Source organism: Chionomys nivalis, chromosome 4 (genome assembly GCF_950005125.1).
Source record: "Chionomys nivalis chromosome 4, mChiNiv1.1, whole genome shotgun sequence".
In the NCBI taxonomy this organism is placed as follows: Eukaryota; Metazoa; Chordata; class Mammalia; order Rodentia; family Cricetidae; genus Chionomys; species Chionomys nivalis.
Window position 1 is genome coordinate 65,822,455 of NC_080089.1, and position 13,576 is coordinate 65,836,030.

Below are 13,576 nucleotides of genomic sequence, written 5' to 3' on the forward strand. Positions count from 1 at the left end.
AAATTCTGCCTGTGTTTTTCCTTACTGAGTACTTTGAGTAAGTGCATGTATTATTAGCAGTTGTTATTAGTTATTTGACTGGAATCAAGAGGTCATAGTGCCAATTTGATGGTATTCTACTTGACAGGAGAAATAAGCATTCTATTTGTTTATTATGTTTAGGTTTTGTTTTCTTTAAAATCCACTTTTAAAATTTTGATAACAACTTCATAGGGTTCAAAAGCTAGAAAGTTTTGAAAAGCTTAGTAGGAAAATCTTCTCATGTGCTCAGCCCCTCCCCATCCTGCCCTCTAGGTACTATTTTCTACTTTCCAGCTCACAGTGTGCAGAAAAGCAATGTGATTAGGGGCTCGGATAGACAGTCTTAAGAGCTGGAGAACACTGATTAGGGCATCAGAAAGAAGCGAGCGGATGATTTTCTGTGGCTTATGCTGCGTGAGTCCTGTTTTGTTTCCTCTCGCTCTCTCTCTTTCTCTCTCTGTCTCTCTCTCTCTCTCTCTCTCTCTCTGTCTCTTTCGAGTGGGGGTTTGAGACAGGGTCTCTCTGTAGCTTTGGAGCCTGTCCTGGAACTAGCCCTTGTAGACCACCAGACTGGCTTCAAACTTCAGAGATCTGCCTGCCTCTGCCTCCCAAGTGCTGAGATTAAAAGGTTTGTGCCACTAGCACCCGGCCTTAGTTCTGTTTTATAGTAGATTCTTTCCCAAAAGAAGAATCATAAATGATGTTCTTCAAAGTGGGTTGTGTGGGCTCTAGGCTGCAGGTTCTAATTTATGAGCTAAGTGGAAGTTTTCTTGATGTTATGGTAGTAGCACAGATCTCTTTCAAAGTGTGTAATTATTTGTCTAGATAATGACAAATCCATCTTTTTCTTGTATTTTTAACACGGTAGTATCTGTCACTTGCATTGCTTGGTTCAGTGAAGACAGACCATTTGCAGTAGGATATTTTGATGGAAAATTGTTGATGGGAACAAAAGAACCAGCTGAGAAAGGAGGCATTGTTCTCATTGATGCACATAAGGTAAAGGCCGTCTTCTCAATGGTTGCTTTTCTGGATTTTTTATTGTAGTTTTGTTTGGTAGTAGTATCTTCAACAGTAGTTTTCATTGGTCACTTATGATTTAGTATTCTGTTGTTACACAAAGTCTTTGTGTCATGTGTTCACATGGAAGAATCTGTGGATTTTTTTAAATCAATCTACAAAAGAAATGAAACCAAAAGAGTGAAATAGGAATACCAGAAATATCCTCTGCCAGAGTATCTCCATTAATACCAGAACTTCCACTAAAGCAAAGGTGGTTCCTCAGAAGTAGTCCTGATGTTTAAAGGGCCACCCAGGCAGGTGACATAAAAACAAGAAACCAGGAGTTTGAAAGTGTGGAAGGAGGGTTATTTAAAAAATCACAGAGGACTAGAGAAATGGCTTAGAGTTTAAGAGGACTGGCTATGCTTCCTGAGGACCCAGGTTCAATTACCAGCGAATTACTAATATTTAACGTGGCAGCTTCCAGCCAACTATAACTCCAGTTCATGGATTCCTATGTCCTCTTTGGCCTCTACAGGCACCAGGCATGCATATGGTGCACAGACATGCATGCAACCAAAATACTCATATGCATAAATGAAAATCACAAAAAAAAAGCACAATGATCAAGGTCTATAAACATAAAACATGCCCTAGACTCTTATAAGCATTTTCACTAATTTGGAGTAAGCAATATTTTTTCTGTTTTTTTTCTTTTCCATCTTTTCCACATAGTAGTGATTAGCAGTTGATAAAATGATTCAGTATGTGCACATGCAAAGGAAAAATACTGTGAGTATTCTAATTTTTCCCCTACCATTTTAAGGAGACTCTTGTTAGTCTGAAATGGGACCCAACTGGCCATATTCTTATGACATGTGCCAAAGAAGAAAATGTGAAACTCTGGGGACCTGTTTCAGGATGCTGGCGCTGTCTGCATTCTCTCTGCCATCCATCCACTGTAAATGGCATTGCCTGGTGCGGCCTTCCAGGGAAAGGATCCAAGTTGCAGTTACTGATGGCCACGTATGTTATAAATTTGTGTTTGTGTTGATTTTTGTGATAGTGTAGACTATTGCTTGCAATAGTATTACTTCCCAGTAATGTTGATTTAGTGTCTGTTACTATTTTTATAATGTGTAACACCGTAAAATTATCTAAGAGAGGGGGCGGGAGAGATGGCTCAATAGTTAAGAGCACCAAATGCTCTTTGAAAGGACCCAGGTTCAATCCCCAGTACCCACATGGCAGTTTACAACTGTCCATAACTCCAGTTCCAGGGGATCTGACACTCTCACACAGACATACATGCAGGCAAAACAACAATGCACATGAAATGGTTTTTAAAAATTACCTAAAAGAAATAAAGAGCAGATTTTCAGATTTTCATTTGATATGTTCTCCTTTTGTGATTTTTTTTTAAAGTGGCTGTCAGAATGGCTTAGTGTGTGTTTGGCGTATTCCACAAGATACCACACAGACCAGTATGACTAGCTCAGAAGGATGGTGGGACCAGGAATCGAATTGCCAGGTAATGTGTGACTTTATCTGATACTATAGTGCAATAACTCCTCCTCAGTAAGGCATTACCTGTTATACCTGAAGGGCATGATCCATCAGGGAAATGTAAGTAATTGTAATTTGTATGCTCACTTAAGTTCATGTCATTTTTAGAAGTGAAGGACACTCATTACTGATTACTGTGAGGTGTGTAATGCACATGGAGTGGTGATCATGTTGGTGATGAATAAAATGAATGTTGTAGATATACTAGTCGTGAGTTAAGTCAGGTACAGTGGACTTACACTATGGGAGTTCCAGAGTGTCTCCTGCCAATGTCAGAACTTCGCCTCAACAGAACCAGTATTTTGAAAGAAGAGTTACAAGCTTAGATACTTACAAAGGCATCTAGACAAGTCACATAAACTCATGAATCTGGGAGTGGGGAAGTATGGAGGGAAAAAAAACACAGACAAAACCCAGGAAGGACACATGCTTCATCTCAAGCTAGACTTCCTAAACTTTTTCTACTCTCAACCTCTTTTCACCTAAGAAATTCGTTTACACAACCCTGGTCTGGGTATATAAGCAGATGAGCACAGCAAACATTCACTGATAATAAATCATAATGAGAGTTTTTTAGATCAATTCTTTGCTATATATCCGATTTTACCATTTATTAAAGAACAAAGCAAATTTACATAGTTATGGGATACATGTGCTTGTTTATTTTTACATTAAAGAATTAAGTCTTTGCTGAAAGTTTAATAGTGAATAACGTAGACCATCTTCACTGTCCTTCAGAGTTGACCAATTTTTGATTTTATAATTGTCAGTACTGAGAACACTGTTTTGCATCAATACATAGTACAAAATGGCAGGTGTGTATTTAGAATCATTTGAATTGTTAGAATTTCTGTTCTAATTCAAAGTCAAAATTTTTTTTTTTTTTTTTGGTTTTTCGAGACAGGGTTTCTCCGTGGTTTTGGAGTCTGTCCTGGAACTAGCTCTTGTAGACCAGGCTGGTCTCGAACTCACAGAGATCCGCCTGCCTCTGCCTCCCAAGTGCTGGGATTAAAGGCGTGCGCCACCACCGCCCGGCTCAAAAAAAAAAAAAATTTTTTTTTAATGAAACTCGTTAGTGTCTTAAACAGCAAATTTTGAAATAAAATACTCAAATGCAATACAGCCTAATGATATACTAGTTTGATACTTACAGAGGAATGGTAATCGGAAAAATACCAAAAAAAAAAAGCCTTTATTTTCTGTAATTAAACCATTACATTTCTATAAAAACAGAAAACTTTGTATGTAAAAATCACGACAATTCATAGCATGCAATATCAAATTTTAACCAAGATGTTTCAGGAAACCTTCAGTGGTGTTTGTTGCACAGTGTGACAACATGCACAGTGCAGGGACACGTGTGTTCAGAACCAAGGCTGCAGCAGGGTCGTGCAATGCAAAGGCAATTGCTACCCGAGCCACCTGGGATCTGTATGTGCTTTATTTCACATTAATTATTTGATCATGACATATTCAGAAACCTTTTACTGTTGCCACGTGTTCAGAGCCTTGGCTTTCTGTTACTAGGTGGGCTCTGACCTGTTAAGTGTTGATGTAAAGTGCTCAACTGCTGCACAGCTGGTTGTCACTCTGTAGAATTAAGTTCCTATTGTTAACAGAGTATCTGCTTTTTAAAATAGTAGCCAAGTCGGGCGGTGGTGGCGCACGCCTTTAATCCCAGCACTCGGGAGGCAGAGGCAGGCGGATCTCTGTGAGTTCGAGACCAGCCTGGTCTACAAGAGCTACTTCCAGGACAGGCTCCAAAACCATGGAGAAACCCTGTCTCGAAAAACCAAAATAAATAAATAAATAAATAAATAAATAAATAAATAAATAAATAAATAAATAAAATAGAAGCCAAACCACCTACTATTTTAAGTAAAAATGCCAAATAATAATACTAATATTGCCATTTTACAATTCTTTAAAATATTAAGTGCCTGATTAAACTGAATCTCTGAGTTTGCAGCTCCCTTCTGTTTGTGATACAACCGCCCTTTGAAGAAGTTCCTTTTGGGTATTGGGTGCATCTAGTACTAGTCTCTGTCTTAACTAGAATAAAGAGGAAGCAAAGTACTCGGGAGGCAGAGGCAGGTGGATCTCTGTGAGTTCGAGACCAGCCTGGTCTACAAGAGCTAGCTCCAGGACAGGCTCCAAAACCACAGAGAAACCCTGTCTTGAAAAACCAAACCAAAAAAAAAAAAAAAAAAAAAAAAAAAAGAGGAAGCAAAGTGTAGGAAGAAGGGAAAGAGTAACCAGCTAAATAATAGGAGGGAAGTGCCTCAGAAGACACAGTGTTACAGACAGATCCCTCAGCTGACAACAGGGAACCCTGTTTATAGAATGATCATATGCAGATCACCAGTGTTAGGTGAGAAAATAAAAATTACATCAAATCAAACTATTGGTCACAAGTAAAAGTCAGAATTTTTCTGTCTTACAGATCCTGGAACTTTGAACTGTAATAATTTCTGCTTGTTTAAACAACAGAAAATTAGCCAGGAGGTGGTAGCTCATACCTTTAATCCCAGCAGAGGCAGGTGGATCTCTGAGTTTAAGGCCAGCCTGGTGTTCCAAGACAGCCAGGGTTACACAGAGAAACACTGTCTCAAAAACAAAAACAAAAACAAAAAAAAAAAAAACAGAAAATTAGTTTTGAAAAGTATAGAAACAGAACCCGGTTGCCGCTTTATTGTTGTTCATCAAGTTAAATAACTTTATGGTAGAAAGTGTCTCTACCTCAGCCCCCTGTTTCATACTACTGAAATGTAAAATTTCTAGGAGTGAGCCATGAATCTTGAACCTGTAAATTATTTTTAAACTAATACATATTCAAAATAATAATTTATAGGATGGCTGTAAGAAATGGGCAGGAGCCAAGTGTGTTTATCAGCTGCGGGGACACATCACTCCTGTTCGGACTGTGGCCTTCAGTTCTGATGGGTTGGCCTTGGTGTCTGGTGGACTTGGAGGGCTTATGAACATTTGGTCTTTAAGGGTAAGAACACAGTTTTGTTTTGTTTTTTAACATTAAGAAACTTTTTACACATTAGTTTGTATCATAATGGTAAAAATTAACTAATGTTAAGAATTTATGTAACAGTGTCTTGGGTAATGGAAAAGCTCCTATGGAGATGATTTTGTCTATAAGATAATCATCTATAAAACCAGTCTCTTATCCTTTGGTTTTTCTTACTGATAAGTATCTTTGAAGTGAAAAGTAGGGCTTAGGGTCAGGGTCTGGAGAAGTGGGTGTCTGGAGGCGCCATGTCGGACTGGGAAGGTGGCAAAAAGAAGCTCCTGAAACAGCCCAAGAACCAGGCCAAAGAAATGGACGAGGAAGATAAGGCTTTCAAGCAGAAACAAAAAGAGGAGCAGAAGAAACTCGAGGAGCTAAAAGCCAAGGCCGTGGGGAAGGGACCCCTGGCCACAGGTGGAATTAAGAAATCTGGCAAAAAGTAAGCTGTTCCTCATATCTGAGATGATGGTGACCCTCTTCCATTCCTATTTAAACATCTGGATTCCCTGCCATAACATCTTTGCCATCTACAGCTAGAATGAAGTGTTATCCTGGAGCCTGTTAAACATCTGGATCCCCTACTATAACATCATTGCCACCTATAGTTAGAATGAAGTGTTATCCTGGAGCCTGTTGTACATTGTAATAAACTTTTGTAAAAAATAATAATAAAATAAACAATACAAAAAAATAAAGTGAAAAGTAGGTATAAAGTAAAACATAGTTTATAAAGTCAATGTTGTTGAATTCAGCTCAGTTATAATTATTTTTAATGTATATTTTGTGAATGCAAAGTAACAGATGTTGTGTCAACAGTGCCTAAAGTCAGGATACGAGTACTGATAAATATATCTCATTTTAGGATGGCTCTGTCTTGCAAACTGTTGTGATAGGCTCTGGAGCTATTCAGACCACAGTATGGATTCCAGAAGTTGGGGTAGCTGCTTGCTCAAATAGATCAAAGGTAACATTACAGTCACAACAAACCATTGAGTATGAATCTAGAGACGTTTTAGAAATTACAGCCCAAGCCCCTCACTTTACAGAGGAACAACTGCTATCTGAAAGATTATTACTTGCCCAAGATAATGTGCCTATTTAATGGTAAAAGGGAGTTAGAACCTGGGGATGCTCATTTATCATCCTAGCCTCTTCTGTACCTGGGCTTTGCTGAAAGTACTTGATTTGATTTTTATTTTTTTTATTTTTTTTTTATTTTATTTTTATTTTTATTTTTTTTTTTTTTGGTTTTTCGAGACAGGGTTTCTCTGTGGTTTTGGAGCCTGTCCTGGAACTAGCTCTTGTAGACCAGGCTGGTCTCGAACTCACAGAGATCCGCCTGCCTCTGCCTCCCAAGTGCTGGGATTAAAGGCGTGCGCCACCACCGCCCGGCATTGATTTTTATTTTTTTAATTTATCCCATTGGAAGACACAAGTCGATTCCCACATTTCTCACAATTCTCACATGAGTTCTCATAGCACTAAGCTAACTCAAAAGAATATTCCATGGGGAAAAAAATCTCAAAAACATTTAAGAATCCAAAATATATCATGGCTTTAAAATTTAAGATTCTGGTAAAAGTGCTAACCAACCTGCTGTGAGACTTCTGATTACCCTACAGCTGTTTTCATATGCTCAAAGATCAAAGTCAGTGTGCAGTGTGCTTATATATGCTTAAATGGTGTTAAAAGAAGCCAGAGCTGGGGCTGGAGAGATGGATCAGCGGTTAAGAGCACTGACTGTTCTTCCAGAGGTCCTGAGTTCAATTCCCACCAACCACATGGTGGCTCATAACCATCTGTGATGAGATCTGGTGCCCTCTTCTGGGGTGCAGACATACATGCAGACAGAACATTGTATACATAATAAATAAATAAATCTTTTTAAAAAAAGAAGAAGCCCGAGCTGCTATACAGAGAAACTCTATCTTGAAAAAACAAAACAAAACAAAACAAAAAGAAGCTATAATCCTATGTGAGTGCTTTTACTAAAAATAAAACTAAAAACTAACCAATGCTAGGATATTTTTAAGATGAGCATTATAGTGTGTAGCACCCTAAGCAGTACAAACGGCCATTGAGCTTACTGCATAGAATAGGGGGTATCTGGGGCTTTTACGTTGTGTTCCTGAGGAAACAACTATTTATTTCTGCTAATGTCCCTATAGTCATGTCAGACTTGTGAAATGTACTGAATACCTAGTCTTACCAGGCTTGTGAACTAGCAGATAATTGATACTGTTTTTAAAGAAAGTTGTTAAGGTGGATCACATTTTTTTCTTTGGTTTTATTTGCTTGTTTTACTTAAACAAATTAGGATATTTTAAAGTTCTCTAAACATTTTTTTGTATATGAGAAGGAAAAATAATTAATCCATTTACTGGAGAGAATTTCTCAGGTTGAATGGTGATGGCATTGTTTTTTAATCTTTAATTAAACAAATTAATCATATGGCATTATTTACTTTTCCACCAGGATGTTTTGGTTGTAAATTGTACAGCAGAATGGGCTTCTGCCAATCACGTTTTAGCAACCTGTAGGACAGCCCTGAAACAACAGGGTGTTCTGGGATTAAATATGGCTCCCTGCATGAGAGCATTTCTGGAGCGACTGCCCATGATGCTTCAAGAGCAATATGCCTATGAAAAGGTAACTCATGCCCATAACTCCCATAATACTTGGTATTTTGGAATTTGTATTCCACCCCACTCTCCTATCCCACAGGGACATGATATTTGAGGGAAGTAAGTGCAGCTCTTGGGACAGAAATGTACCTAAGCAGTTGTTCGGTCATCTTAAGCCAGTTCTTTCTTTATTTTCACCTGAGTAAAATGAAACTATAACCCCCAAATCTGTGTAGTGTTGACACATTCTTTTTCAGATGATTTATTCACTCCATACCCAATCAATTTCAGTGAAGAATTTACCTGAATTTGAATTTCATGGTCTCTGTGATGGATTTGCTTTGCTGTGATTAAAGACTGCCATAAAAGAATTTGTCTTTGATGACTACCAAGGTTTTCTTGGTAAAGGAAGAAATGTGAGAGGAGTCAGGTCTTCGTGAGTTAGTTGTTATCTACCTTGTTTATTATAATTGAAAAAAAATACAGTCACACACACACAGAGCAGTCCAATATGAGCCCATATTGGATTCTGAAACAAAAAGAGATATGAGTGGCAAAACCAAATAAAGCTCTGATTTGGCTAATACTGTATCAGCATGAGTTTCTTAGTTTTGACGAATGTAGTATGGTTATATAAGTTATCTTATATATGTTAGAGAAAAATGGAGTGAAGAATATATAGAATCCCCTTTACTAGCCCTAAAAGCTTTTATAACATATGTTTATCCAGAATATCTGATACAGGCTCCTTAATGTGTCATTCTTTTGTTTTTTTGTTTTTCTTAGCCTCATGTGGTTTGTGGTGACCAGCTTGTTCACAGCCCCTACATGCAATGCCTGGCTTCCCTTGCTGTGGGGCTTCATCTGGATCAGCTGTTGTGTAGCCCTCCAGTGCCACCGCACCATCAGAACTGCCTCCCTGACCCTGTGTCCTGGAATCCGAATGAGTGGGCCTGGTTAGAATGCTTCTCGACCACCATCAAGGCTGCAGAAGCCCTGACCAATGGAGCACAGTTTCCAGAGTCATTTACTGTCCCAGACCTAGAGCCTGTTCCTGAGGATGAGCTAGTGCTCCTCATGGTGAGTGAGTCCTGAGCTGCTGTCACTTGAAGTAGCAATTGCACCATGACTGCTTGGTATGCCATGGTTTCTTTGCTGAGCTGACTAGCTAGTGACATGCCCTTATGTGAATTGGAATATACTTTTCTATTGAATGGCTATTCAAGTTTCTGGTGACAGTCCTTCTGAGTCTGCTGACTCCATACATAGTTCCATACTTTTCTCTTCGTGTGTAGGTGCTTATCAAGTGTCTTAATCATGCATATTTTTGTTTCCTTCTGGTCACTTTGTGAGATTTATCCACATGGAGATTCTGATTTACTGTGCACTTTAAACATACTAGTAATCAGCATCAAGTGACTTACCCACTAAACTAGACAAAGAATCTAGGGAGGCAGTAGGCTTTGTACATGGCTTTGCACCTTTAGGCGCTCAGTAAACATGAATGATTAGCTTTTAAAAAAAAATAGGTCTTTTTTTATTTATTTTATTTTATGTGTATTAGTGTTTTGCCATGGGTATCAGGTTCCCTGGAACTGGAGTTATAGACAATCGTGAGTGGTCATGTGGGTACTGGGAATTGAACCCGAGTCCTCTGGAAGAGCAACCAATGCTCTTAAATGCTGAGCCATCTCTGTAGCCCTGAATGGTTAGCCTTGAACCAAAGCTGCAGTGAGAGTAAAAGTGTGTATAATAAAAGTCAATACTAGAATGCAAAAAGCAAGTTTGAAATTACTGTGATGTTGGACTTGCTGGATGGGATGGCATATGTCTGAAGTTCCAACTTCTTAGGAGGAAGAAGCAAGAGAATTTTGAGATCAAGAGTTTGAAGGCAGCTGACCTGAGCAGCATAGCAAGACACTATCTTTTTAAAAGTGAAATAAGAACAACTATTCTTGACTTGTCCTAATATCACTATGATTTTTAGAAAGGGAGCTTTTTCACTAGTCAAGAGCAGATTTGGTCCTGGGAAGGCATCATTGGTTGTGATGTGGGCTCTGTCTTGCAGGATAACAGCAAGTGGATCAATGGCATGGATGAACAAATTATGTCTTGGGCAACTTCCAGGCCTGAGGTCAGTAAAGATAAGATTACTATGTGCTGGGTTTCAGTCAGTCTTTTGATTGTAAATGCATGTGTTTCTGTGTCCTTCTGTTTCCTGTAGTGGTTGTCACATGCTTGTGCTCAGTATGTATTTGTTTGAACAACTGGATGATCCTAATTTTAGGTGCCTGTGGGTTTTCTAGGACTGGCACCTGGGAGGTAAATGTGATGTCTACTTATGGGGTGCTGGCAGGCATGGACAGCTGGCTGAAGCTGGAAGAAATGTAATGGTGCCAGCCACAGCTCCTTCATTCTCACAGGCCCAACAGGTAACTCGCAGAGTGAAGAATGGAGAAGAAATGTGGGAATTCCAATTGCTGTTAGTAACTTATTTTGGGTTTAAGCTTGTCAGTTTCAGTCTATTGTGGTGAATCATTAAAGAACCTCATTTATATGTGACCTCCAAATGGAAGCTTACTGAAGTTTTATTGTACTCAAGACGTTTTCTTAAGAAGTTTCTAAATTTTTCTTGCTTCCAAGTATAGTGAATTAATAACACAATATATTTGGCCAATACAGTGCATATTTATGGAAACCAAGCTAATCATAATCATTGTTCTCTTTGGGAACCATGAACTACCTAGGACCTTTAGCCAGCCTTTATTGATGCTCCTCTCTCCATCTAATAGCCATGGTACTGTATTCCCAAACTCATTTCACTTCAGTTCTCTTCTACCAAAGCTGTCCCAGAGTTCCCTGCTCTTCCCTGTTTTAGCCCCCTCCAGTTTCTGCCTCTTTCTACACCAGGCTTTAATAGTTTCCTATCACCTTTCCTTTCTTCTCTTATCTGTGTTGTTTAGCTGTGCACAGTTGACTGAAATTTCATGAATTATCTCAGTCAGATGAGTCTCATATGCCATCAGAACTATAGTAATCAAAGGTTATAGGGCAGGCGTATTTCCTGCTTTGGTGCAAAGGAGAAAAGAACTGGTAGAGCTATCCTCAAGATCATCTAAAATGTCTGAAGTTAGAGATTAACAATAAGGGTAATGGGAGGGAAAGTCTTATTTAATCTTCGATAATTTCATGCATGCACACTTTGTATCTTGATCATGTCCGACCTAAACAAGAATAATGTTTTTTATTCTGTGTTTTATACTAGGTTATATGTGGTCAGAACTGTACCTTTGTCATCCAGGCCAATGGCACAGTGTTGGCTTGTGGGGAAGGAAGTTACGGCAGATTAGGGCAAGGAAATTCAGATGATCTTCATGTACTGACTGTTATTTCAGCCCTGCAAGGTAAGGCTACCCTGAATTTAAAATGGTTAGAGACTGTGTGCATCTACTGGAACTCTTCTCAACTTGGTGAACCCATGGGGGTTTCCTTATATACAGCCTTAATTTCCACATTTTTAAAGCTGTTTCACAAGTAGGAGTGCTAGAATCCAGCAGCATATACGTATTTGAGATCCAAGGGAAAACAAATGTTTTATATTGTAAACAAATTCTTTAAAATTGTTAAACTTTGATAAGGTAGTCATGTGTATGTTTCATTAACATAAAAAACAGCCCACATAAAAATCTCCAGCTGTGCCTGAGAGTTTAAAGGGCATTTCTAGCAGAGTTCTGTGTAACTTGATAAAGTATGTCTCAAGAGAAACAGCTGCAGTGTCTCATAGATCGCAAAGCTTACAATAAGGAATATCCGACCTTTGAACATGTGACATGATGTCATCTGCAAATGTGTTAGGCTATCTTTTTGTTTTGTTTTGTTTTATTTTGTTTTGTTTTGTTTTGTTTTGTTTTGAAGACAGGGTTTATCTGTGTAACAGCTCTGGCTGTCCTGAAACTTGCTCTGTAGATCAGGCTGACCTCAAACTCGCATAGACCCGCCTGCCTCTGCCTCCCAAGTGCTGGGATTGAAGGCGTTTGTCACCATCGCCTGGTCATCCATAGCTATTTTAGGGTGTTCTTGGCCCACAGGCTGTAAGGTGAGCATATCTTTTCCATGGAGAACACAGAGGACTCTAAGTCAATGCTTCTACTTAAAATGTACCAGTGAGTTCACAGGAAATTTCTGCAGATCTGGTGGTAGAGTGCTGCAGTGGAAAGTGCAGTGGGAACACAAGCTGGGTTCCTACCTGTTCTTTCTAGTCCCTGGTTCAGGAACTTTGCATAACCACTACATCACTTTGCAACACAATCTCTGCAACTGCAGAAAATGGGGATGTTGGTGTCTGCCCCAGATGTGCGTGAAAGGAGAAATGAGACAGTCCTTACAAAGCATCTACAGGAGTGACTACAATATCATCACCCTTAGTGGCTGTGACAGCTGTCCTTATCCTTCCTCTCGTCATCATTTTGTGTGACTGCTCCCAGTTTTGCCAGGTTATGTCTATAAATTTGATTTAAAGGTTTAAAAAGTTTGTTATTCCACATAACATTTGGGTGCTTTTCAAATCTTAGGGCATTCTATAGCAGCTACAGGAGAAATGTTTTACCATTTGACACCTTTTGTGTTTCTGCTATCTTATAGGCTTTGTGGTAACTCAGCTGGTGACTTCTTGTGGCTCTGATGGACACTCAATGGCCCTGACAGAAAGTGGTGAAGTCTTCAGCTGGGGAGATGGGGACTATGGCAAACTTGGCCATGGGAACAGTGACAGGCAACGGCGGCCAAGACAGATCGAGGCATTACAAGGAGAAGAAGTGGTGCAGGTCAGACATGGCATGGATACATTTGCCTTTGAATAGGAATACGGAGTTAGTAAATATCATTCTGAAGTTTAGCTAGCAGAAATAGTATAAAAACAGATTCTATGAGCAGAATAAGAGATCCACAATTTTTGGTTATGTAGGCTCCTTATTGAGCTTTTCAGGAATTCAGCTAACTTGGTGCAGGATATGATGCTACAAGGCTCTTAGAAAAAACACCACAGGATTAGGTCCTACCTCATAGTTCTGGAGTTCTTGGTAGGTAGAGGGAAAACTTTTATTTAACCCCATCCTTTTTGTTGCAAAGGAATGTGCATGTCTGTTAGATCAGCTAGTGATCTAAGATAATATTGTAAAATTACATAGTACCCTGGGGTTTACTATAGATTTTTCCATTCATTATCTCTTTTAGTCTAAGTCAGATACACAGCCAAGTGTATTGACAGTTATTCCGGGGACTACTTGGTTTTCGTGAACCTGCTGAGGCAGATGAGGAGGGCTCTGTGGGCAGGTAGACTACCTGA

The 13,576-nt window shown here is 39.2% G+C and overlaps 2 protein-coding genes across 7 annotated transcripts in view; both read left to right on the forward strand.

Annotated features, from left to right (window-relative positions):
- The window catches only part of Herc1 (HECT and RLD domain containing E3 ubiquitin protein ligase family member 1), a 172,797-nt gene that overhangs the window by 139,317 nt on the left and 19,904 nt on the right, over positions 1-13,576 (forward strand). For all 6 annotated transcript variants that reach the window (XM_057767484.1, XM_057767483.1, XM_057767487.1 and 3 more), the window contains exons 55-65: positions 890-1,020; positions 1,850-2,049; positions 2,449-2,554; positions 5,441-5,587; positions 6,471-6,572; positions 8,084-8,257; positions 9,019-9,312; positions 10,301-10,366; positions 10,539-10,664; positions 11,498-11,636; positions 12,874-13,055. In XM_057767484.1, the coding sequence (XP_057623467.1) occupies positions 890-1,020; positions 1,850-2,049; positions 2,449-2,554; positions 5,441-5,587; positions 6,471-6,572; positions 8,084-8,257; positions 9,019-9,312; positions 10,301-10,366; positions 10,539-10,664; positions 11,498-11,636; positions 12,874-13,055 (1,667 nt within the window). The remainder of the gene's footprint in view (positions 1-889; positions 1,021-1,849; positions 2,050-2,448; positions 2,555-5,440; positions 5,588-6,470; positions 6,573-8,083; positions 8,258-9,018; positions 9,313-10,300; positions 10,367-10,538; positions 10,665-11,497; positions 11,637-12,873; positions 13,056-13,576) is intronic.
- On the forward strand, positions 5,752-6,253 carry LOC130873006 (translation machinery-associated protein 7-like). Its single transcript, XM_057767489.1, has one exon. It carries the CDS (start codon positions 5,857-5,859, stop codon positions 6,049-6,051), a length of 195 nt encoding a protein of 64 aa, XP_057623472.1. The 5' UTR covers positions 5,752-5,856; the 3' UTR covers positions 6,052-6,253.

Bases quoted from the DNA above. Each gene is read 5' to 3' on its own strand.
- LOC130873006 (XM_057767489.1), top strand. From the start codon at position 5,857: ATGTCGGACTGGGAAGGTGGCAAAAAGAAGCTCCTGAAACAGCCCAAG.